At 41.3% G+C, this 26042-nt stretch overlaps 1 protein-coding gene across 1 annotated transcript in view; it reads left to right on the forward strand.

Moving 5' to 3' along the window:
• AK7 (adenylate kinase 7) overlaps window positions 1-26042 on the forward strand; it is a 63428-nt gene that overhangs the window by 24063 nt on the left and 13323 nt on the right. The window contains exons 7-16 of the mRNA XM_073349601.1: window positions 344-432; window positions 1033-1123; window positions 1956-2033; window positions 3204-3353; window positions 10223-10351; window positions 11618-11762; window positions 13393-13521; window positions 15582-15647; window positions 17444-17641; window positions 25264-25484. Coding sequence (XP_073205702.1) covers window positions 344-432; window positions 1033-1123; window positions 1956-2033; window positions 3204-3353; window positions 10223-10351; window positions 11618-11762; window positions 13393-13521; window positions 15582-15647; window positions 17444-17641; window positions 25264-25484 — 1296 coding nt within the window. The remainder of the gene's footprint in view (window positions 1-343; window positions 433-1032; window positions 1124-1955; window positions 2034-3203; window positions 3354-10222; window positions 10352-11617; window positions 11763-13392; window positions 13522-15581; window positions 15648-17443; window positions 17642-25263; window positions 25485-26042) is intronic.

A 26042-nucleotide genomic window follows, 5' to 3' on the forward strand; every position in this document is an offset into this window, starting at 1 on the left:
ATGTTTTTTTCAGTAAAGTGTGATTTTTTTTTCCCCCGCCCCTGAAGCTTTCTTTATTTCTATTTTCATTTTATATCCTTTGAGATATAAAATAATAATAATAAAGCTTTTCCAAAACTGAGCAGTTTTGTCAAAAATGCCCACTAACTTTGTAGGCTCTTTGTAGACTGCTCGCCTACATCAGCAGCTCGCAGAATTGATTACTCAGCTGTGGCTCAGACTCACATCCAAGAAACTGAACATTAAAATTCAGGATGTACCTAGTTTCACCAACTGTACATATGTTCCTTTTTGCAACTCTAATTAAATATAACCCTCCTGCTTCGTTTGTATTTATTTTCAGACAGCTTGGCTTGGTGAGACTCCTGCAATACCAGTTTTTGGAGATGGAAACAATTTTCTTCCAACCATTCATGTTGTTGATTTAGCAGCGTAAGTATGCTTTTTAGGGATGGCCATCCCTAGAAATGCTTAGTATCCATATATGTACCAAAACCATACCTACCAGTGGAGATTTCAAACAGCTGCTACCATTTTTTTTTAATTATATTTTAAAATGGCATTGTATTGCAGTTGACTTTGGCACATCATTTTCAGGCAAATGGAGTTTTAAATATTTCCAACATGAAATAGGCCTTCTGGAAGTAATAACTTACAGGCACATTGAGGCCATGCTTTCAAGAAATTCGTAGAAGTACCATGTCCAGAACATAGTACCAGTCAACCAAATGGAACCAACGTGGAACTGCACTACAGTTTTTGAAACCAGGATAGAAAGGACAAGTAGCAGTTTGGCGTATATTTTCTAGAGACATTGTTTCATATTCCTGAATTGTCTTGGCCAAACTGAGATATCTAGGTATCTTATCTTACGAATAAAAATCAATATGAAAATAGCATGCTTTGGAATATTCACCTTCAGAGTTTCCTCATACCCTTTGCCTCGGGGTTGCTTCTATATTATATTTCATATTAAAGACACAATATTTTTCCTTCCACTAATGGGCATTTATTGCATTTGCTATATTGCAGGGTGTTACAAAATATAGCCGACCATAGGCCAAGGACTCACTACATTGTGGCAGTGGATGAATCTATACATACTCTTCAGGCCATAGTTAAGGTAAAACAGCTTAAGATTTTATTTCTTTGTCTAGGTATCTTTTTAGTCTTGTAAATCCTTAGGCCTCACTCTGTTAAAAGTCCCTGAATCTTCTCTGAATGATTCTGTGCAACAATTTTATAAAAACTAGTCTTGAAATCCTATAATGCAAAATGTGGGCCCAGTCCTGCAGTCCATATTCAGGCAAAATTATTAGTTTCAAAAGGGGTTTTGACTGTGATAAAGGGCTGATGGATTCGACCTTATGTTTTCATCCAGTTCGTATATACTGTAACTAGGCAGTCAGTGTCTTTTTGAAATTCTTTTTTCCCTAGAATTGTAGGAATATAGTTTGTTACTTTGTTTAATCACATGCCTTGAAGCAGAATCCAGCAAAGTAACCTGCTGTGAAGTAGCAATCTGGTGATTTTAAATCTCTATTATTTAAAAGTGCTTTCGAAGTAATTGGCAATTGATTTGCCTACCGACACTGAAAATTGAACATACTAGGACAGAGATTGTCAGATGGTAATCCATGGACTTCAGAGCCTTTTTTCTGGTCATCTGCAGAATAAAATATTTTGAGAATCATGTAGTGGGAGTGTTGGGAAATAAAGCAGGTCCATGGTTGGCTCTTGGCTTTACGATGTGGTCCATAAAATAGAAAGCTTGCAACACTATTTTTTTCAGTACAGATAGCAAAAAAGATCTGATATACAGCCTAGCAGAGGTATTCTACCATGTCTCTAAACTTGAACTAGTACACACATGTTCTTCAGATTGCTGTGCATGTCAGAAGTATGGATTAGATGAGTACCCAATTTAATATGTGTACAATATTGTTTTCTGACAGTGCATTAGCAAAAATGTTGGACCAGGAAAAATCCAAAAGATTCCAAGAGAAAACGCTTTCTTAAGCAAAGACTTGACGGTTAGTATTTTGTTTCCTTTTTTGAATATCTTCTTTAAGGAAGGGATATGAGATGAAAATATAAATGCCATGCAATGTATTCTTTTCTTATTGTTTACATCAGCACAAAGATATTACACAAAAAATATGTCAACAAAAGTGCATAAACTATAATTAGATAAAGTAAATGAAGAAGCAAGTTATAAACCACATAATAGAGAATTATGAGGAGTTTTTGCTAGTATGTAGAACCTGATCCTGAGGCTTTCCAGTGGCGTATTGGAGCTGATGTGAGTTGAAGATGCTAAGCACCTCACAGGAGGCCCGCATAGAATTGAGCCTTTATAGAGGAAATAAGATGTAAATAGTGAGCTACAAAATTTTTTATTCTGATTAGTCAATAGGATGTGGCAGATGTGAATTGTTTCTGTATTCTTACAAGCAGCTTGGAGTAAACTAAGTATGAATTGTCAAAGGCATTTTAGAATGTGTCCCTTTAATATTTCAGTGCAAGGATAATTGGGTGAATATGGTCTGTGTTATAAAAGTCCTTCTATCATTAAAATCTCTGAATGAGAATAGATTCAGGAGTTAAGAGAGATGGAAATAATGACTGCTGCTTCGTTGGTTACAGTAACAAAATGCCCACAGATGGTAGTCTTTGCAGCATGGAGTTAGGACTGGGAGAGAGACTATCAAGATAAAAATCATATTACATAATTATTTCCTTAACTCTTTGTCATTAATAACAAGCTAGATTATTAAAACTAAAATTTTAAAATTGAATTCTTGTCTTTAGGCCTAAATCATAGCCCACTAAAGTCAATGGGAGTCATTCCATTGACTTCAGTGCACTTTGGATTAGGGCCCTTTGTTTACTTTTTGCCCTTCACTCTGCTTAGAAAATGAAAGTTCCACTCTCTGGTTTCCATGCATGATCACAAACCAGTGGTATAGTGGCTGGATTTCCAACACTTCATGGGAATATTTAAATTAAAAATAAAACCTGTTTTCATTTAAATTGTTAAATCTTGAAAATATTAATTTTTGGTTTTGTAAAGCAGCACTCCTTACCCCTCCATTTTTTTTTTTTAAAAAGACCTACATTTTGGGATTAAGCTACTTGGCAGTGTCCCTTTAATATCAAACAGGGAATTCTGTGTGCAATTAAATGTACTTTTGCTTGTTTAGCAAACACATTTGGATATGTTACTTGTGAACCTGCGGATGGAAGCTGTATTCTTGAAGGAGAACTTCAACATTAAGTGGGTTGCTCAGACAGGACTGGTGGAGAATATTGGGCAAGTCCTCAAAGAATACAAGCAAAGTCGGGAATTACTGGTAATTATTTCCTGTATGCTGTATTGAAGTGCTCTGATATTTTTCAAAGAGGAGTGTATAAATATACATTAAGTGACAATATTTGGAATGCTGTTAAGAGTTTCAAAATAAACTGACAAATACAATATATTGGGAACTAAAACTGAAAGAAGGACCGAAGAACTAAAGAGAAGAAATACTTTTCCTGTTGTCCCTAGAACTGAAATTCTGCAGGTGAAATCAGCAGAGGGCTGTGGCTCCGGAATTAGCTCTTTCATGTGATATACCATAATATGGTGACTTTTGGAATGAAATAAGAAACATCTGTTTACTCAGATGTTTTGATTTTAAGGCTAGTCTACACTAGAAAAGCTTTGCCAATACAGCTACATTGGTACTGTATAGCTATATCAGCAGAGAGCCCCCCCCAGTGGAGATGCAGTGTATACCTGCACAAGGAGATCTTTCATCAGTATAGCTAAATCACCTCCCGACGTAACATATGCTATATTGACTTCTTAAAGGCTTCTTTTGCCAGTATAGCTCCAGTTACATGGGGGCGAGGGGTTTTTGCTAGCATAATTATGACAGTCAAGTGTGTGGGTTTTTTCACATCCCTGACCAACGTCACTATGCCATCAAAACTTTGTAGTGTAGACCTGGCCTTAGGATCAGTAGCTGAGAGAGTATTTTATGTCCTTTGTGTGCTCTGGTTACAACTAAATCAGCAGGCTCCGTTATAAGGCATTTGTTCCCTCACCCAGTTCCAAATGTCATATGGAACACTCTTTCCTAAGTGGGCTAAATATTTGGCTATATTCAAATGATCAGGAGTATAGTTACCAATGGTCCAAGAGTTTTTGTGACCATGCAGTTACTCTTTTGTCTTTAATTTTGTAAAGTTTCCTGGCTATGACTGTGATTGTTGTGATATCAGTGTGTAAAGAGTAAATCCTGTCCAAGCCTCCATGGATGCAGAAGGTCCAGAACAAAGGAAAACTCTTGTGGTTCATTGAAAGTCCCAGCACTCATGCACAGAAAGGGGTTTTCAGGGCTGGGCTGGGTTGCTAGATCTGTGATCACATGGACATACCAGTTCAAAAAAAGAACACTCAAGTAAATACATGAAATACTGATACAAACAATTTGGAGGTGGGAAAGGGATGATGTTAAAACTCTTATTATCAGTGGCCCAACGTATGACCAGCCCGATCAACTGTTTATTGACAGGCAAAAGAGAATTTTAGAGAGTCTTATGTTTGTATATAGTTTTAGGCCCCTGTCTTGCTTCAGGAACTGCTAGTGCAGACCCCTCCCCTGTCCAGAGTCTTACTGAAGTTAGTGGTACCATATGTAGGCACATGCATCAGCACTAGTAGATCCTGATGTAGGTGAGTTTTGGACATACTACTGTCAATTACATTGTAGAGTGGTATTTTAGCAAGTATACGTTTAGCCCTGAATCCTGATGCTAATGCCTAGCCCATATGGCTTGGCAGTATGCTGTGGATCTCTGTGGAACTGACAGGGAGGAGTCATTCATAGACCTGCAGGTCTGGTTTTAGAGCTGAAATAACACCTGTGTTTCCTGTGCCACCTCTCATGGAGAAAGGTAGTAGTATATCCACTACCCCATCCAGATCCTCACTGCATCCTGAGGCTTAGAAAGCCAATTTTTGTTCTGTTCGGAGAGTAGACTCTTCAAATTCTGCTTACCTTTGCACAGTACAGCCACACTGATTCCACTGCAAGGGGTTTTTCTAAGCTTGTGGACAGAGACAAGATTTGTCCCTTAAATGGGGGACTGGATGAAAAATTGATGGGATGGAGCTCATAACTTAAGAGCATATCCCTGGCTCACTATCTCCCTGACCCACAGGTCTGTGGTCAAAGCAACCTTTTCCTCCAGGAAATGGTAAATCCTGCACCCAAGCTCAGTTCTGGGTGAAGACCTATGTGGTCTTTGTCATAACAAGCCTTTAGGAGCAGCCGGGTTCCCTTGGGGCTTTTCTCCCGAGCCACGGTTCCACGGCTTTCCTCTGGAGAACATGCTGTCTCTTCACTGGTCTTTCTGTGAGGATGAAGGCCAAAAGGAAAACCTTTGTTTGAACGCTGTCATGTACTCTCTTAAAGGCATGGTGTTGTGTTGGAAGGGATTGCTTAGATTTTGCAGCATTGTCTGCCACTATCCTTGGCTAGTTTATCTCCAAAACGTAGGGCTTCTGTGAATTCGGCAGAGTACTACACCTGCCTGTAGTGGCATCTGGTCACTGAGCTGGAGGCTATGGCTTTGGCTGAGAATCTCATAGCATCCATTGAGCAAATGCTGTTGCCAGGGCAACTTTCTTTAAAATAGAATCAGTCTGAGGGTGATCTCTATCCTTGAGGGCTCTGAGATCTTTCAGTCAGAAGAGAGATGCCCTGCAAAGCAAGTAGCTGCTAGGGACGCCCCGAAGGACGCTGAGGAGGCATCACTCTCTTTTGAGAAAAGGAGTACTTGTGGCACCTTAGAGACTAACCAATTTATTTGAGCATAAGCTTTCATGAGCTACAGCTCACTTCATTGAATGCATAAAGTGGAAAATGCAGTGAGGATGTTTTATACACACAGACCATGAAAAAATGGGTGTTTATCACTTCAAAAGGTTTTCTCTCCCCGCACCCCACTCTCCTTGCTGGTAATAGCTTATCTGAAGTGATCACTCTCCTTACAATGTGTATGATAATCAAGGTGGGCCATTTCCAGCACAAATCCAGGGTTTAACAAGAACGTCTGAGGAACAGTGGGGAGGGAGGGGGTAGGAAAAAACAAGGGGAAATAGGTTACCTTGCATAATGACTTAGCCACTCCCAGTCTCTATTCAAGCCTAAGTTAATTGTATCCAATTTGCAAATGAATTCCAATTCAGCAGTCTCTCGCTGGAGTCTGGTTTTGAAGCTTTTCTGTTGTAATATCGCAACTTTCATGTCTGTAATCGCGTGACCAGAAAGATTGTGGTCTGTGTGTATAAAATATCCTCACTGCATTTTCCACTTTATGCATCCGATGAAGTGAGCTGTAGCTCACGAAAGCTTATGCTCAAATAAATTGGTTAGTCTCTAAGGTGCCACAAGTACTCCTTTTCTTTTTGCGAATACAGACTAACACGGCTGCTACTCTAAAACCTCTCTTTTGAGAGTGGCCTCCATTTTTCTATCCATGAGATCCTTCGGTTAGAACTCTGCTTCTGAACCATATCCTTAGCTAGACATGCTACAGTTGCATCGACCTTTGATATCTCAGTAACTGGGACTTTTGTTTCCTGGATCCTGTAGAACCCAAGATCCAGTTCTGTCAATGTGCTTACCTTTGTCTGGCTTGTCCCATTCATCTGTAATTACTTCCTCAAAGGGGGAATCAGGGCCTCTGGAGAGAATTTTGAAGGGAGAAATTTGCTCGTACACTTACTCTCAGTTTTTTGTTCAGGTTGAATCTGAATAGTGGATACAACATTGTTTGGTTCACATGGCCTTGAATTTCTCAGGGGGAAAATACCTTTCCTGAGTCTTTCCCTGGTCATGATGGGAGACAGAGCCTGACAATCCATCCTCCTCTTTGGAAGATGGGGAGGAGTGAAAGGGCTCATACTATCTCTTTAATGCTTTTTTCTTCCCCTTTTTCACTTTCTTTTATTTTATTTTTTAATTTTTTAAGCTTTTTTTTTTTTTTAGCTTGCTGAGAGAGTGTACAATCTCTGTCATGACTTTGGTGAGGTCTTTTGCTGCTAGCCTTGCTGAAAATCTGAAGTCATCTCACGAGATCTCTTTCTGAGTCTCCATCTGCTGAACCCTATTCACTCAAGGAGGAGTGAGGGGAAATGCTTCCAGAGCCCTCCTGGCCAGATTGGGAAGGAGGAGGAGTGGTTATTACTGAATTGAGATTCTCTTACTCATCAGATGGGTCTCACAAATCTTTATTAAGGCAAAAACACTCATCAAGTAGTGATGAATTACAAGTGGGAAGCTCATCAGGATGATCTCATCACAATCACTTCCAACACTGGACATACAGCTTCAACCTCCCTTTGTTACACAGTTTTATTTATAACTTTTTGTTGTTGTTTTTTAAACATATGTATTAGTCCCTGATTTCCATGTTCACTCTCATCCCCTGACAGCATAGGTTTAGTGTTAGCTCAAACCAGTTTCTTCTAGCTTTGTGGCTACTTCATCTTTTATTTTCCTCAAAAACATGATTACTCTGTAATCTTTTACACATGCACAGTTCTACTTACATTGTTAAACGTTATTAGAGTAGACTCTTAAAATTCACAGCGGGCTTCTATCTGGCCAGGGTGACCAGACGTCCCGTTTTTAAAAATACAGTCCTGTATTTAAGCCCTCCTGCAAGTGTCCTGACTTTTTCTTAAAAATGGGAAAATTGTCCCATATTTTCTGTCTCCCCCGCATCAGTACTGGCAGGTCCTGCTGCTGGCTAGATCCCTGCTTGCCAGCCTCCCGCCTACCAGCGGTAAATGGCTTGGGTCCAGTGGCTGACTATGGGGGTGGGTGTGCAAGGCTGGTGGCAGGGGCTGGTCCCTTAGCGCAGCCCCTGCTGCATGCTGGCTCGTGGCCAGCAGGGCCCCCTCCCCGTTTCCAGCTGGCACTGCCTGTGAGCTGCAGTGGCTGGTGAGTGAGGGCAAGTGGTGACTGGTTATATGTCGCCTCTGCTGCTCACCTATTGGCCCTTTACATGCTCCCCCTCTCGCTGTCCCCTGCATTGTCCCTTCCCGTGCCCCTCCCCCCCGGCAGCCCTGCTACTCCTCCATATCCCCACTGGCAGGACATGTCCTGCTCCCAGCACTGGGCAGAAAACCAGCCCCTGGTTAGAGCACTGAACTCACCACCAGCCTGGCCAGCAGACTCTTTCCTTCCCCTACTGCGTCTGGCTGGGCTGGTGCCCTGGGAAATCCCAAGACCCTCTGGCCTGGGGCATTGGCCAGGAAGAGCCGAGACCTGTATGTGCCAAAGCCCCACACAGTGCTGGCATGGGGAAGCCACTTTGCCCCTCAACTATGCTCTGGAGTGGCAGAGGGGAAGCGATTTCCAGCCTGTTCACGCCTGAACCTGCAGGCTCCATAGCAGAGGCTTAGCACCCTCTTCATCCCCCCTGCCCTGGGTTCGCTGAAGCCCCTACAGTCAAGTTCCCTGGGCCCTGGTGCACAATGCATCCCTAGGACTTAACCCTTCCTGCTTGCACTGTAGCTGAGGGACAAGAGGTGGCTGGGTTATGTCAGTGGCCAGCAGCAGCCTTGAGGTGTTAGCTGCCTTTTGTCACTGTGCGGGCAGGAAGGGACAAGCTGCTTCCAGCCACCCGGGAGCGGTGGGGTGGAGGGGAGATGAGCTCTGCCAAGAGATGGGCTAGGTCATCCCTGCCCCGCCCTCTCCCCTGCAGCTGGAAGCAGCTCCTGTCCCTTCCCTCCCATACAGTGCTGAAAGGTTGCTGCTGGCCACATTCTGGTGTGAACCCTGGTAGCAGAAATCTGGGGACGGGGAGGGCATGTGACCCTGTGTGCACACACACCCGCCCCCCCTTCCCCCCAACATGTTGCCTCAGGAAGATGCAGTGCCAGGTACCAGGAGAGGCAGGTCGGTCCCGAGAGCCTGGCCAGCCAGGCATGGAGGGCAGTGAGCGCTGGGCAGGGAGGGTCGGGTTTGTTGGTCTCACTCCCACCCCCTGTGAGAGAGGTGAATGGGAGTGCATGTGTGTCACCCCTCCCCGTGTGAACCCTAAAGCCTTCAAGATAATAAGGTAAATAAAAAGAATCCAACTACGCAGTATTTCTTTTTAACAGGGGCTCAGTCAACTTGATGTTAATTTGAATGTTTGTACGATTGATTGCTGCTTAAATCACTTGAATATGAGTAATGTTACCAGGTGTCCCGTGTTCAGCATAAGGAAATATGGTCACCCTACTTATGATCCCTGTTTCTTTTTCCAGAGTGATCAGAATCCATTTTTAGAACTTGGGGGAAGGGGGAGATTTGTGACCTTGTAAATCTGCTTTCTCTTTTCTCCAGGGGCCCACTGGGAATTACCCCCTGAGTTGGTTCACTAGGCCCTCCTCATACTTGGAGCCTCTCCCTGCCCTGCCTATAGATTCTTGGTCCATTTTTGCCATGTCGGAACCACAGCTGCTCTGGTGGCGAGAGGATTCCACACGCCTGCCTGACTCATAGCACTGGGACCTAACAGAATTAGGGGTAGAAGGCTGGGTGTAGGCTGGGTACACATCACTGTCTGCTGAGCCTGGGAAGGCAGTCTCACAGATGGAGCACCATATGGATTTCATTTGGTGCTTTTTAGGGTACTCTGCCATATCCAGAAGGTGCAGAGGAGCCGGCAGGATGCACTGCAGCCCAGGCTCCAGAGGGTTCCAACACACGGCTAAAAAAACTGGCCAACAGGGGAAGAGAGGCTGGGAGGACAATTGCTGCTCAGCCCTGCCCCAAATTTTGACATTCCCCTCCCCCCGCAACCCAAAACCATAGGCAGATGTAAACTGGGAGCTTTAAAAAGCACTGTCCACACATGTCAGCGTCAGAAAAACTAGAGGAAAGTAGGAGCTGAGGGAGCACGGCCATACCATGTGGCTCCAAAACTTTGATCCATCTCTGTAAGCTGCAGAGAGAGGAGAGCTGCCCAGATGTCAAGAATTGTAGGAGACACTGAGCTCCAGAAATAGGACATCCAAGGGCAGAATTTATACACTGAAAGTTCATCTAAAATAGGTATCCAATTGTATGTTAATTTGTTTGTTCATATATTTTCTACTGGTCCTAGGGGAAAGACCAGTCATTTAAAACAATCACACTGTTTGCTTAATTCCTTTTTATCTTTTTTCTTTCAGCCAGTCAAAATTTGTGTTCTTGGTCCTCCTGCAGTTGGGAAATCTACCATTGCTGAAGAACTCTGCAAACACTATATGCTACATCACATTAAAATAAAGGATGTAATTTCTGAAGCAATGGAAAATCTGGTACGTGGGTAACTCTTCTTTAGGATTATTATTTTGGTTTTCATAGTTTTAAAATGTAAAATGTTTGAAATCATTTATGAATTAGTTAGAAAACTGTGATTTAGAAGTTGAAGAATGACCATAGGAAATAACCTTCTTCTAGTAGAATGCAATGAGGAATTAAAAATATCCTAACTCCATTGTAGATGCCCAACTGTTGCTGTTGAAACTAATCCCTGCCTTTTCCATTTTTCAATATCTGCAAAAGCCAAAAAATATTTTATTTAACCTAGGCTGTAAAGGCATGATCTTGTGACATGCTGAGTACTGAGCACGCCTTATTTTAACTGATTGTAATTAGTGAAGATGGCTCAGAACCTCACAGCTTAGAGCCTTAGATGAGCTCCATATCTATATAATAAAATTCCAGGATTGTCACTCCGTGTGTCTTATGTTCTTATGTGTGTCACTCTGAAGCCTGGAATGTCTGAGTCAGTGTGAAGCTGGAAAAAGCTACAAGAACAGTTGAAAGCTCTTTTTGTTCAGAATATCACCAGGTTCAATCATCACTAGGATTCGGAGTCTGTTACCATCTAATTTTTAAGTTCTCGGCCATTTTGACTTTGAGTTACACCCGTACTGTGTACACCTACAGGAAGGCATGTGTCTATGCCATGCCAAGGGTCCTAGACCATTGTGATATCAACCCAATCACCGCCCTTAGTCTACAGCTATTTTGCATGCAAAAATTTCATTGGTTGTATGAAGGAATCTGCACAACTCCCCCCTACCCACAACATAGCCTCCCCTCCACAACATAACCAGCATATACAATAACCCCAAATACACATAGACCGTCACTGTGGCACATTCCCCTCATTTGCCATCCACACAACACTCCCCACTCACAAATCAACAAAACCAGCCACACAACACAATCAGCACACACAGTAACCCCAAAGATCACTCTTAAGCCTAGAATGTCTGTTGAACCAATGTGAAGCAATGGAAACAGCTACAAGCATGGTTGAGAGCGCTTTTTGTTTAAAATATCACCAGGTTCAATCGTCATTGGGATTCATGGTCTGTTACCATCTACCTGAGCCATTATTGGCTTTTTTACATACATAACTTTACGAATTACACCTGTGTGACAGCACAGGCTTTCAGCTATTAGTCTGAAACTAAGATGCGGACAGTTGCCCAAATGTTGTCCTTAATTATACCTGTCTAATACCAAAGGCAGAATTTAGCCAAACTATTTTTGAACCTTATTTTTGTATATAGGAAAAAATTATTGCTCCTAAAGAAACAGTGGAAACTGAAGAGGTGGGAGAGGAGGGAGAAGAAGATGAAGAAGAAGAAGGGAACAGTATAGAAGAGGCACAAGAACTCTTAGATGGAGTCAAAGAAAACATGGAGCAGAATGGAGGTAAGGTGTGAAAGGGAAAGGCATACTGATAATGGTAGCCTGGATTTTAGTTAATAGATGTAACTTTTATACAAATGAAAAATCAGGAAATTGATTTGTGCCTGTACCTTTAGACCTTATAGCTCCCATTGAAGACAAGGGTCATGCCTTCTGTTTGCAGTGTTATGAACCTTTACCTCACTTACCTTTGTACAATTCCACTGAAATAATTGGGATTGTATGAGAGTAACGGGGCAAAATTTGAACTAATGTGTCTGTTAAAAGTCATATACATTTTTAAACACTGAAAAGCTATTATAATAGTAGCAATTGTTTTCTGCATATATTTTTATGCAGCCCTTTTGACACTACAAACTGACATTTTACTTACAGCTCTATATTCAGTCTCTCTAGATTCTTGGCAAGAATATTTTGTAATTAATTATATCATGCTTACCTTTCAGAAGTGAAAGCCTAATTAATGTCACTTAAAGTAAAAAGCTTGCCAGGTTTTACTGGGTTTCTTGATCGCAACTAACCTTGAAAAAAATCAATTAACTTTTTGTTCTTTGGTTCCCCCCTTTGGTGAAGGGTAAATAATGCTTACTCATGTTTGTAAAATACTTTAAGGCCTGTGGATGGAAAAAGTGCCATATAAGTGTTTTAATTATTATTTGTGGCTAAATCATGTGTGCTTTTGGCCTTGTGTTTCTTAACACACTGAGGTCTGCAATGATTTCCCAGGAAAAAGCACTGGATTGTTTTGTCTAATTAATGTATGCTTTATCTGCAAAATTAATGAGCACTGCTGCATTATCTCCTGCATGACTTTGCTTTACTGTTAAAACAATGAAAGCTTTTACAGTCAAAATATTTTGATTACAGTGGATTATATATATTTAACTAAGACTTTTTAAAAATGAAGCAAAAAGAAGGGGAGGGAGTTGGAGTCATGATTACAGATGAAGTAAGAATCTGAGTTTTATTCCCAGGACATTGGGGGTTTATTGTAATGTTTATTTAATGACCTGGGCCAAGTCACTAAAACTACTTTGTGTCTCAGTTTACCCATCTGAAAGTGAGCATGATACCTGTCTCACATGGGTTTTGCCAAGTGTTTTAATGACAAATTGAATATGTGTTTGTAAAACTGTTTGAGGCCCTTAGTAAAATCCAACATTTTGCAAGCTTAACTGTTCTGCTACATTCCTCTCTCTAAATGTTTTTTTTGTTTTGTGAAGTAAATTCAGAAATTAATTCTAGATGCTTCAGGAGATAGTGCAAGTCCCTGGACGTTACCAGTATGTTATACTACTATGTCCAATTTATTTATTTTTACTCCTTTGATCCTGGGATAATAGTTAAACTCATCAAACATAAACAGTCTTATGAAAGGAATCTTTCATTTTATACCTGATGATAATTTTGTAGTACTCTGAAGACTCTGTAACATATCAGTACATATTACCATAGGTGATTCTGTGTAGTTACCAAATAGTGATGCCAAGCAGATAGTTAGGCATTCTCAGATCTCAACTCAAAGACTCTCTGACAAGTGTATAAAAATGTTAGTAAAATCTTTCAGATGTTTATCTTCCACATAAACCATACATAGGTTAACTCTATTTGAATGCATATGTTAAATTTTCAGGTCGTCTGGATGATCAGTATGTGATTAGATTCATGAAAGAAAAGCTAAAGTCTATGCCTTGCAAGAATCAAGGATATATTTTGGATGGGTTTCCAAAGACCTATGACCAGGCAAAAGATCTATTTAATCGTAAGTTACAGAGTTCTGCTGTATTTGTTATGTATGTATGAAGACTGGAAAAGGGCAAATATAGTAAAAAGAAAAGGAGTACTTGTGGCACCTTAGAGACTAACTAATTTATTTGAGCATAAGCTTTCGTGAGCTACAGCTCACTTCATCAGATGCATACCGTGGAAACTGCAGCAGACTTTATATATACACAGAGAATATGAAACAATACCTCCTCCCACCCCACTGTCTTGCTGGTAATAGCTTATCTATTATCTATTATCAGGACAGTGGGGTGGGAGGAGGTATTGTTTCATATTCTCTGTGTATATATAAAGTCTGCTGCAGTTTCCACGGTATGCATCCGATGAAGTGAGCTGTAGCTCATGAAAGCTCATGCTCAAATAAATTGATTAGTCTCTAAGGTGCCACAAATACTCCTTTTCTTTTTGCGAATAAAGACTAACACGGCTGTTACTCTGAAACAAGCTAAATAAGAGTCAACAGTGTAACGCTGTTGCAAAAAAAAAGTGAACGTACTACTGGGATGTATTAGCAGGAGTGTTGTAACCAAGACACGAGAAGTAATTCTTCTGCTCTACTCCCCACTGATTAGGCCTCAACTGGAGTATTGTGTCCAGTTCTGGGCACCACATTTCAGGAAGGATGTGGACAAATTGGAGAGAGTCCAGAGAAGAGTGACAAAAATAATTAAAGGTCTAGAAAACATGACCTCTGAGGGAAAACTGAAAAAATTGGGTTTGTTTAGTCTGGAAAAGAGAAGACTGAAAGGGGACATGATAATAGTTTTCAAGTACGTAAAAGGTTGTTACAAAGAGGAGGAAAAAAATTGTTTTTCTTAATCTCTGAGGATAGGACAAGAAGCAATGGGCTTAAATTGCAGCAAGGAAGGTTTAGGTTGGACATTAGGAAAAACTTCCTAACTTTCAGGGTGGTTAAGCACTGGAATAAATTGCCTAGGGAGATTGTGGAATCTCCATCACTGGAGATTTTTAAGAGCAGGTTCGATAAACACCTGTCAGGAATGGTCTAGATAATACTTAGTCCTGCCACGAGTGCAGAGGACTGGACTAGATGACCTCTAGGTCCTTTCCAGCTCTATGATTCTATGCAGAGTATTATTATTTGTTATATGTTCACCAGCAGCATTATGCTGATTGCTGTATAGGACACAAATATAAAAACAGTCCCTTTCCCAAGAAGCTTGCAATTGAAGGATTCTATATCACTTCATTTTAGTTAAGGAAGTCAGTGTTTTCAAAATATGTCCTGGTAAATAAAGGAATGAATAAATAAATGTACAAACATGGAGGGCTCAGTCCTTCTGTGTGCTGAGCTAGTGTATAGTGAGTTGTTGGGGGGAAATAGATTAGGAGCCTATTCCACCTATGTAAGAATTCCACAGGACTGCTTTAAGAAAAGAGTCCAGCTAATGGGCCAGCCCAGAGCTTCAGTTCATGTATATCAGCATAACTCCACTGAAAATCACTGAAGTCAATGGAGCTATGTGATTTACACCAGTTGAGGATCTTTCCCCAAGTCTCTAAGCAGGCATTATCTACACATTCGGAGACATGTCCACCCCAGCTCCCCAAAACAGCTAGTATATGTTCTATTGCCAGTAGCAGGAGTTGGCCAGAAGATGGTGGGTGTGCATGCTGCTCCAGCTCAGAGATGTAGAAAAGTGTGTCTCTCAGCAGAATCCTGCATTGGCTGGCCGGATCTCTGTGTCCGATGTTCATATACCATATCGGGGGGAGGGGGGAGAAGAGAGAATGAATATGCACCAAGCTAATTTTAAACAATAGAACTCTTCTGAATCATGAAGATCTAGCATCATTTGTGCTTCTTATTTAGAAGTATCTAAACTTTTTTTCCTGAATTATTTACCCACCTATCTCACAATGGTGCTGTCAGGATTCATTAGTTAGTGTCATTTGACCATATAAAGAACTGGTACTACATAAAGGACAGATATTGTTACTAGCACCTCTTTAGTTAACGTTAGTAATATAGTTTCTTCAGGTGACAGTGTTAATTATATAGTACTTTTATTTTAGTTGAAGATGATGAGGAAGAAGAGACAAGAAGCAAAGTGCCTCGCTATAATAAATTAATCACTCCTGGTAAGTTTACTATACTACAAAGGGCAGAGTTTTAAAAGAATCCTCACACCATTAAGAAGCACTCCTTCTGTTGCTGGATTTAAGCATATAGTGGCCCTAATCTCATTGGAACAAAGATTTGGTCCAGACCTCTAGACAGACAGCAACAGATGATGAAGCACTAACTTTTGAACCAAGCAGCTTCTTCTATTCATAAATTGAGACACTTGTAGTCCACATTTTTAAAATGAAAACATGAATAAATCATTGTGATGCACTGTGATGACCCTGGCAACAGGATCTGCAGGGGAGGTCTAAAAACACAACTGTTCCAAGAAAAGAAGAGTGACTATATGAGAGAAGGTTGCACTCTCAACCCATGGCTATGCTGAGGTGGGAAGCATTTTTGTTCATTTTCTGAGTTTTACTGACTGTTATGCTGTACCTGGTTCTATAAATTTCTCCCCGAGAAAAGATGTTACTGCTTGACTTTGCTAAACTGCTTCACCAATTTACAATGGTATTTATAAAATGAGATAAATTAGTCCTTATTTCCTTTGACTTTAGTGGCAGCTTTATCTGAGGCTTAGGGCTTGTCTACACTGGCGCTTTACAGCGCTGCAAAGTTCTCGCTCAGGGGGGTGAAAAAACACCCTCCTGAGCACAGCAAGTTTCAGCGCTGTAAAGCGCCAGTGTAGACAGTGCCCCAGCGCTGGGAGCTGCACTCCCAGTTCTGGTAGCTATGCCCCTCATGGAGGTGGCAGTGCTGCCATGGCAGCGCTTTAGCGTTGCCAGAGTAGACTAGCCCTAAGTCTACACTAGCAACTTATGTCGGTATAACTATGTTGCTCAAGGACATGGAAAATCCACATTCCTAGCAACACAAGTATACTGATTACCTCCTGGCGTGATGTCAATGGGAGGGCTTCTCCTGTTACCATAGCTACTGCCTCTCAGGGAAGTGGATTGCCTATACTGACAGGAGAAGCCCACCTGTCAGCAGAGGGAGCATTTTCACTGAAGCTGAATAAAGATATGAATAAAGATTTTTATTTTATAAAGAATAAAAAATTGAGACTGTTAAACTAATACAAAGTAAAATGTTTTCACATGCCTTTCCAGTATTTTTCCCTACCACTGTACTACAGATAACAGTGACACTAAATTATATTGCATCTGGCATATTTTATTTTTATGTACTGCTTAGGTGCCTGATAGTTTACTTAACCCAAGCATAGGTACATTTATTTATGAGATTAGAAATCCCAGACTGTAGTAATCTAGTCCATGAGGTCTTTTGAATAGATGAGTTAAGTTTTCCAGTCCTATTTACTACATTGGCCACACAATTCACATAGATCTTTTCAGATTTTACTATTTAAAGCATTTTGACTGGTGTGTATAGTAGCTTTCTGTGGGGCTTTAGGACTAGATTCTGCCACTGTTACTCATGTTGAGTAGTCCCTTACACCCCAAATAGTCCCACTGAGTTCAATAAGTAAGGGTGGCAGGATATGGTCCATAGTTTGTAGTTAAACTTTACGGTTTTTAACTGAGATAACATTGGAATATCAGGGTTCTTTCCAAAGCACTTTTGTTCACTGTTAAATATTGGTGAATTGCTACAAGCGTACACAGTTGGAGACAGAGCGTTCTGTAATGCCGTTTTGTATGGAGAGATTTAAAGATTTGACATCTGTTTCTATTCACTAGTAGTTTGGAATTTGTTATTCATAGATGATATCTAGTGATAGCAGAAAAATAAAACAAAAATTATGACATTACATCTAACTCTCAAAAATGTTTTTTTTCCACAGAATATGTTATTTCTTTGAATGCCTCAGATGAATTCCTAAAAAACCGAGTAATGAATCTTCCAGAGAGTGTTGTGGCTGGAACTCATTATACTCAGGACCGGTTCTTGAGAACTCTCAGTCTCTTCAGAGAGTTAAACACTGAAGATGAGACTGTTGTCAACTATTTTGATGAACTTGAAATACATCCACAGTTTATTGGTATGGAATAAAAACAAACTTTTATATAAGCCATTAGAAACATAGTATATTTTTCTTCCATGGAAATAATACAATATTTTTACATAGATAAAATGGCATATTTTAATGGTCACTGAAGTACAAATCTAAGAACATGCTTGCACTACTGCAGGAGTGTTTGTTTACTCTTATAATTTGGGGAAATGTACTCTAACTGCCATTGGCTCATACAATGTACCCATTTTAAAGGTTCCACTTTTGGAGGCTAAGTGAACTATCCTTTTATAATGAGAACACAGACCCCACTATTGATGGCTGGTGAATTCGTACAGTAATATCCAGTCCTTGATTTTCAATATCATGGCACCCAATAAACCTTTTCCTCAGCTTTGTTCTCACAAGTCATGATGGTATATAAATGATCTGCAACAGATGAAGCATGACGATGGCTAGGGCACTGGGGAGGGAACTCTTGTAATGCTTCTGAATGCTATGACATAAGAAATTTTTGAAATCCCCCTTCACACACACCCCCAAAAAATGTCTTCCAACATACCATCCACAAAACCTGATCACTGGAACTCTTGGGGTTGGTGAATCGAGCCTGATTATTCAGAAACAAAATGAGAGCAATATGCCAGCATTGCTTAAGAAGCTATGTTCAGCCTGTGCACAAAAAAGCTATACCTTGATATGGATAATCACACTAATTATCACCCTGTCTTGAATGTCCCTTTTGTGGACTCAGATAATGAGAATGTTATGGTGAAACAACCCTGGTGATACCTGGAGTTCCCAGATTTTTTTTTTTTCTTCCATTCAGTCCTTGAGCAGACCATCTACAGACCTCTCAAGGTCCCTTCCAGTCCTATGATTCTATAAATATGGTACAGAGATTGTGCTACTTGTACTGGTAGGAAATCTTCTGCAATGGACAAAGACCATGTGTCCATATTGATCCTTTCAGATTTGTCACACTGACCATGAAGTGTAGTTGACATATTTTTGGACCTTTGAAAGCATAGGTAGAGTTGCTCATGAGGAATTCCATTCCTTTTTTTCCCTAAGAAGTCCTAGTGGGTAATAACATTAGGTAATTTTTCATCTGTCCTGAGGGTTCTTATATTGTATTTCAGAAGCGTCTATTCTATTGTCCCTCCCGTTCAAAGCATATAGGAGGGCACATGGGGAAATAATGAGAATATTTGAGCTCTGGTGCCTCTATGTTAAACCAATAAAATAAAAAATCAGCAGGATCTTATTAAAGAGGATAAGACAAAATGTCACATTTATTGTGAATACAAAAAGAATCATAGTAGCCAGTCAGTTATAGCTATAACATTTCATTCAGTTTCACATTCATTCACACGTTCGTTCATACACACATACAGGTTCTGCAGCTGCTGTATAGTTACCAGTCCTGAATGTAGCTTGAGTTCGTGGCTTAGGTTTGTAGCTTGTGGCGGCAAACTGGCCAGGAAAACCAGGCACAAGGAAGAGCTGGGTCTCTGTTGGGCATGCACCGATGCCCTTCCATGTTGGCAGCAGAATGTTACCCTTCAAAGTCTTCCATCTCACCCATCCTTTTTGTAGGCTTTAGTTTGAATCCAGAGTCTATAGGTCTTGCTGTGTCACCCTGCCTCTGGGTTCGGTGTGATTGATCACCTGTCAATTGCAGACATGACTTTCAGCCTAGGACCTGGCTTTGATGTTTCTTCAATTGTACTTTTGTTCTTTTCTTTTGAGGGTGGACTCCTCTTACTTTGTCAGTGCTGTTGTCTGCATCTTTAGCGGTTGGGTGTTTACACTTTATTTCATCAGGACAGGCTGGGGCTGGAGGTTGATTCCATCATCCATACATACCTCATTCACACATCTAAACTAAAGTAATAAGATTACAGCAGGGTTTTGCAAAAATGAAGGGTGCAGCAAGCTTTTACAAAATGAAGTGAGCATTTTAAAATGGAGTTTGGGACAAGCTAAAATGGAGTTTGAGTTACAATATGGACAAGTGTAAGGAATGACAAACAGTGAACAGAAGTTACAATGTTGAAACAGTGTAAGTTTCAGCGATTTAAGCAGCAATTGGATTGAAAGTGAAACTCAATTAGCCAGTTATTGGGGTAACCGGTTTTATGAATGAATGTTGATTAATAAAACTTTGCTTATGAAGTTATATTAATAAAGTGAACAATTAAAAACAATTTCATTGATCAGTTCTACATCTAGTATGCAAATGCAACTGGCTCCACAACATTCCTTATCAGATCCAGATGGTGAAGTTGATTGACTTACCTCAATGTCTTACTAAAGTGGGAGTTGGATGCAGGTTAGCTAGCTAACGGTATGTCTACACTAGCAAGTTTCTGCCCAACAAGTTATACCCCTTTTATTAAAGCACTAGAGTTAAACTGCTATTGTGTGTCCACACTGCGCTCCTTGTGACGGTGGAGCGCATCCACATTAGCAGCTCTTGCAAGGGCAAAGAGAGCAGTGCATTGTAGTAGCTATTCCACTGTGCAGCTGGCCGTAGGGTGCTCTGGGAAGGGTTTGCAATGCCTCATGGGGCAGGTACAGCGTCACATGATGCAGGTTTCCCAATTCCTTGTTCTGTGGGCATTTTCCTACATTGCCAGCTGCTTTTCAACTGAAGTGTGGGGAAAGGGGGGCAGAGTGTGTGACAGGGAGTGTGTGTGTATGGAGGGGGCAGGAAAGAGTGTGTTTTGGGGGACAGAGTGTGTCAGCATGCTGTCTTGTAAGTTCAGAGAGCAGCAGGAAGCAACCAGTCCTGAGACAGGGGGAGGGGGAAACCCCGACATCAGCCCCTGTCTCCCTCCCCAGCACTTGTCAGAAACAGAGCTTTGAAAGGGGAAGGGCACATGCCTTCATGGCAGCCAGCCGAGTTCAAAACAAGGAGCAGAGTGGCCACTTGAGGGATTCTGGGACACTTCCAGAGGCCAATTGATTGCTTTCTGCACTGTAATGTATTTATACTGCCAATACAGCGCTGGAGCCTCTGTGCTGTAAGGCTTACAACTCTCGCGGAGGTGGTTCTTTTGCAACGCTGCAACTGAGGCGTTTCTGCGCACAGAGTAGCTTAGCAATGTGTAAACCTTGGGAGTTGCACTGCAGAAAGCTGCTTTACTGCGCAGAAACTTGCCAGTGTAGACAAGGCCTACGTCTCAGTTCAGGGAAGACCAAGGAATGCTATTAGACAGGGAAAGCAAATGGAAGAAGTGGTAATTATTTCTGCCTTCTTGATTGAGGGGGTTTGCCCATCGTTTGTTAGTTATATTCACACATATTCATCTGGAAGTCTAGGTAGTAGCACTTGCCTAGAATGGGTTTGTTTTTTAATCTGTGCTTCATAAGAATGATTTTTTTTTCTCTTTTTGATGTTGACTTCACTTCATAATTAGATTACTACATTGTCCTCTGCCTTGGGCTACACCTGAAGACTATTCTGAAACTCTAGCTAGTGCCAAAGGAGGCATGCTGCTTTGCCTGGTGGTGCTTCTTACAGGGACATCACACCCATGTTTCACAGTTTTCACTAGCTTCCAGCTGATTTCCATATGCAATTTAAGATTTTGACTTTCATCTTGAAAGCAACAGGCTTAGGTCCTGGTTACCTTCAGAACTGCTTCTATCCTTGCAGCTGCAATCAACTGAAGTGTGCAAGTTTACAGTTTTCTGGTGCAAAAAGATGACTTATGGCAAGAATAATTTCAGTAAAGGCTCTTTAGCTCTGCAACCCACTTCTCTCACCCTACCTCATAGAATCATGGGGTTAGAAGGGACCACACAGGTCATGTAGTCTAACCCCCTGCCAAGATGCAGGATTTGCTGTGGCTAAACCATCCAAGACAGATGGCTATCCAGTCTCCTTTTGAAAACCTCCAGTGAAGGAGCTTCCACAACCTTCCTGGGCAGACTGTTCCATTGTCCTACTGTTCTTACAGTTAAGAAGTTTTTCCTGAGATTTACTCCAAATCTCATCCCCAGTAGGTCCATCACAGCCTACATTTAGTGACCCGAAGATCAAACGGCAAACCTGATTGTTTTCTCACACTTCTTCTGGGGGAAGCTGATTGGGTGTACTGGGTTTAGTGGGAATGTAACAGGGTAGGGCTTGCTCCATGGGCTGAAGAGCCAGGGGCTAAACCAACCCTGAATACAGCATGAACTTCACCTTACAGTATAAAAGGAGCAGGAAGTTGCAATGAATGGGGGGAAAGTCAGAAAGTTGTTGTAGAGTGTGTAGAAAGTGTACTAGGCAGGGAGGCTGGTACAAGCAGGGTAGGGATGGTAAAGGGCTCAGGTAGGAAGGCCAAGGAAGAAGGGGAGAAACCTTGGGTTGTGTGGATTTATGAAGGGACTTGGTTTTGAGTTTTATCATTTAATCTATATTGATAAACCTAGTTCCCAAGGAGGGATATCTTTTGATCAAGAAAAAGCCTGAAGTGAAATTTACATGAATAGTCCAAGAGGGGAAACTGAGGCAGGGTGCCTGTAATTTGACTCTAGGCCATGAGAGAGTTTATGAAAGGTTGCTGGCCCAGTCACAAGGGGGATATAATTTTGTTGTAGAGTAGGGAATTTTTTTTATGTGTGGCTTTTTCTTAATATTGATCCAAATATTTGAATTTTATGATTTTACTATCATCAAGGATTTTAGAAGACTGCCAACTATTAAAAATGTGGCCTTCTGAGCTGGCTTTTTTTATGTCTGCACTGTGGTTTAAACAGGAAGGTATCAAGTTATCTGGATTTTTCTCTCTGCACGAGTTATGTAAAGCACTTAACTTCTGTCTGCTTTCCCATCTGCAAATTGGGGATAACTCAGGAATCTAGGGAGGCTTAGTCAGTGGGTGAGACCACTGATAAAGAAACTTTTATTCAATGAAAAGCAGTGTTATCCTTTTAACAGTGCTTGCCTTTTAAGACCTCAATTGTGGGCTCCCCAGTTGTTGTGACCCCTTAAGGGTGCACCTGCATGGCCTAGGGCAATGAGCCTCCCAGCCCCTGTTGACAGACTTGGGGTTGCAGGGCTCATGCTAGCCCTCTAAAAATAGCTGTGTAGATGGTGCTTTGAAGTTGCAGCTTGGGCTGAGCTCAGATTCTGAAGCCTAGAGAGGGTGGTGGGCTTCTATTTTTAGAGCACTAGTATGAGCCCCACAATCTAGAGTATGTTTACCTGGGCTCAGAGGCTCACTGCTGTGGGCTATGTAGATGTATCCTCTGTGGCTCTTTTATTTAAATAACCTCAGCTCTTATTTAAAAAGACAAGTATATTTCTGAGGCTATGCAGTTAAGTATGACTTCTGTAGCATTTGTATTGCAGTCTTAACCATTTAGATGGGTAGATGAATAGCAGAATTGTAGACCATGTGATACGGAAGTTTCTATCCATGGTTAATACTAAAGTATTGTTGTTAGGGGTCCTGTGGGGAAAAACAGTATGTGACCATCTAATCAAAGACAGTATAAAAGGAGCAGGAAGTTGCAATCATTCATATGCACAAGCAGTAAATTAAGATTGTAGACAACCTTAGTTCTGGAGTTTCTTTACTTTGTAAATTCAGGTTTCAGAGTGGTAGCTGTGTTAGTCTGTATCAGCAAAAAAAACAAGGAGTACTTGTGGTACCTTAGAGACTAACAAATTTATTTGGGCGTAAGCTTTCGTGGGCTAAAACCCACTTCATCGGATGCATGCAGTGGAAAATACAGTAGGAAGCTATATATACACAGAGAACATGAAAAAATGGGTGTTACCATACCAACTGTAACAAGACTAATCAATTAAGCTGGGCTATTATCAGTAGGAGAAAAAAAACTTTTGCAGTGGTAATCAGGATGGTCCATTTCAAACAGTTGACAAGAAGGTGTGAGTAACAGTAGGGGAAAAATTAGCATGGGGAAATAATTTTTACTTTGTGTAATGACCCATCCACTCCCAGTCTTTATTCAAGCCTAATTTAATGGTGTCCAGTTTGCAAACTAGTTCCAATTCTGCAGTTTCTCACTGGAATCTGTTTTTGAAGTTTTTTTGTTGGAGAATTGCAACTTTTAGTCTGAAATTGAATGGCCAGGGAGGTTGAAGTGTTCTCCGACTGGTTTTTGAATGTTATAATTCTTGACATCTGATTTGAGGTGTAAGTAGAGTAGGGCCATTAGGGGACGAGAGCTGAGGAACTGTTGTTCTAAGTCAGCCATAAAAATGTTGGCATACTGTGGGGCCATGCAGGTACCCATAACAGTGCTGCTGACTTGAAGGTGTACATTGTCCCCAAATGTGAAATAGTTGTGGGTGAGGACAAAGTCACAAAGTTCAGCCACCAGGTTTGCCATGACATTATCGGGGATACTGTTCCTTACTGCTTGTAGTCCATCTTTGTGTGGAATGTTGGTGTAGAGGAATTCTACATCCACGGTTGCCAGGATGGTGTATGACAGCAGAGGAAAGCAGAGACTCAGGACTCCTGGGTTCCATTCCAGGCTCTGGATGTATTCTAGTAGTTATAAACCCTTGTGCCCCTGGCTTGTCCTCCTTACTTTCCCCCTGCCCGTATCCAAACCCTTCCCAGTTCCTTTGCACCAGCCCTCATCTCCCTCCGTGCTTATTTAACACACACACCCCGGTCAAAAAAAAACCAAATAAAACCCTGCTTGCCTGGACCCTCCAGCTCCTGCAACCCACTCTCCTTCCTGCTTAGAATCATAGAATATTAGGGTTGGAAGAGACCTCTGGAGGTCATCTAGTCCAATCCCCTGCTCAAAGCAGGACCAACACCAACTATTCTTCAACTATGCTTCTATTCACCTCCTGCCACTCCTTCTGCCTCCTGTCCCTCAACCTGTTGCATTCACGTCAGGCTCCTCCATGTTGCCTGGGCACCAACAGAGATAGTGTTGAGAGCACAGAGACAGTCGCCCTGCTCTCAGTGCCAGTGTCCACTGCCACAGCAACCCCAGCAGAGTGGAAGAGCAATTACAAGGCATCTTGCTCAGTGTCTGCGGCCTTGTTGCAGCATACACAATTAATCACTCAATGGTGATTGTGTTCGTAAAATCTACTCACAGATAGAATCTGTGTGGGGATGGAACATCCTCACTATGGATGGCATCTTTGAGATCTTAGACACGAAACTTGTTAACAAGTCTCTCCTAAATCTGAACTGCATTTTTTCCTCATAGTCTCATCACTTGGCCAAATATGGATGAACTTTTGCAGGGATGGTAAAAGGCACATTCCTACCGCAGACCACCCCCTTGCCAAATTTCAAGCCCTTGCTCCAAAGTATGGGGGTGCTAGAGTTACTCAATAAAACAGTTGTAAGAATTTGTTTAATAGTGGGCAAAACAATATTTTTTCCCATCTCATTCTCAGAAATGACAATCATTTTAGCTGAAGCCTTATATGTGTCAGCCTGAGCAGACACCTGGCGTAGAAAACTTCAGCCAAGATGGTTGAAGTTTGACACAGTTTACCACAACTGAAAACAGGCTCTTTATGATGGAAAGTGTTGGCTAACCTTAACTAATATATCAAATATATTTTAAAGGTCTCACAATAATCATTGAAATCCCTTTCCCCTGTAATTAATGAGGACACTTATGTTCTTTGTTCTTATGTTTAAAAGATGTAGCAAAGTTTGAGGATCCTGAGAACAGACTTATTGTAAACAAGATCATCAGAGAAACTGGAAAACCTCGAAATTATGGTTTGACAGATGAAGAAATGGAAGAACTAGAACGCAAAGCTGCCGAAGCACGCCTTGCCAAAGAAGCAGAAGACAATGCTGAACAGGAGCGTAAAGACGCTGAGGAAAGGGCTGAAAAGGTGGCAAACTGGGAAGAGTGGGTAAGTTATTACAGAGTTCTGCACAAACCTAATTATATACCTGTTTTAGAAAATAGCAGTTATGGGATCTCCAGTAGCCTTATCATTTGACCTTATGCAAAAATGTTTGACTTGGGCATGCATGTGATGCTTGGGTAAGAGCTATATGCAGTGTCGTTCCATTTCAAAAGTGTGGTATCTGCTCTGTAGTCTCCTATACCAAGTTGCATATTTGTTTTCATATTTCCTTCATCGGATGTATTTTGAGACCCTTGTTAAAGAGTTCAAATATTAATAAAGTTACAACAGAAGCTTTTGAGTGTCGTTACCAAAATATCCTTAAAACAAGCTTGATGATCTTCCTCCTCTTAACGCCTTATAAATGTCCAGTGAGATTTCAGATATTGATTGGAAAACTCCAGAGCAAGAAACTGAAGAAAAAGGGCTTTAGTAGCCCTTACACAAGTGTGCCACAGTGAGTTACACCATCACCTTACCCCTCCTCTGGGATTTTGCCACAGATGGGCAAAGACTACTGCACCATTGGAGCTGCCCCAGATGAGGCTTTCAAGGAGATGC

The sequence above is a fragment of the Lepidochelys kempii genome, chromosome 6, assembly GCF_965140285.1.
Source record: "Lepidochelys kempii isolate rLepKem1 chromosome 6, rLepKem1.hap1, whole genome shotgun sequence".
In the NCBI taxonomy this organism is placed as follows: domain Eukaryota; kingdom Metazoa; phylum Chordata; order Testudines; family Cheloniidae; genus Lepidochelys; species Lepidochelys kempii.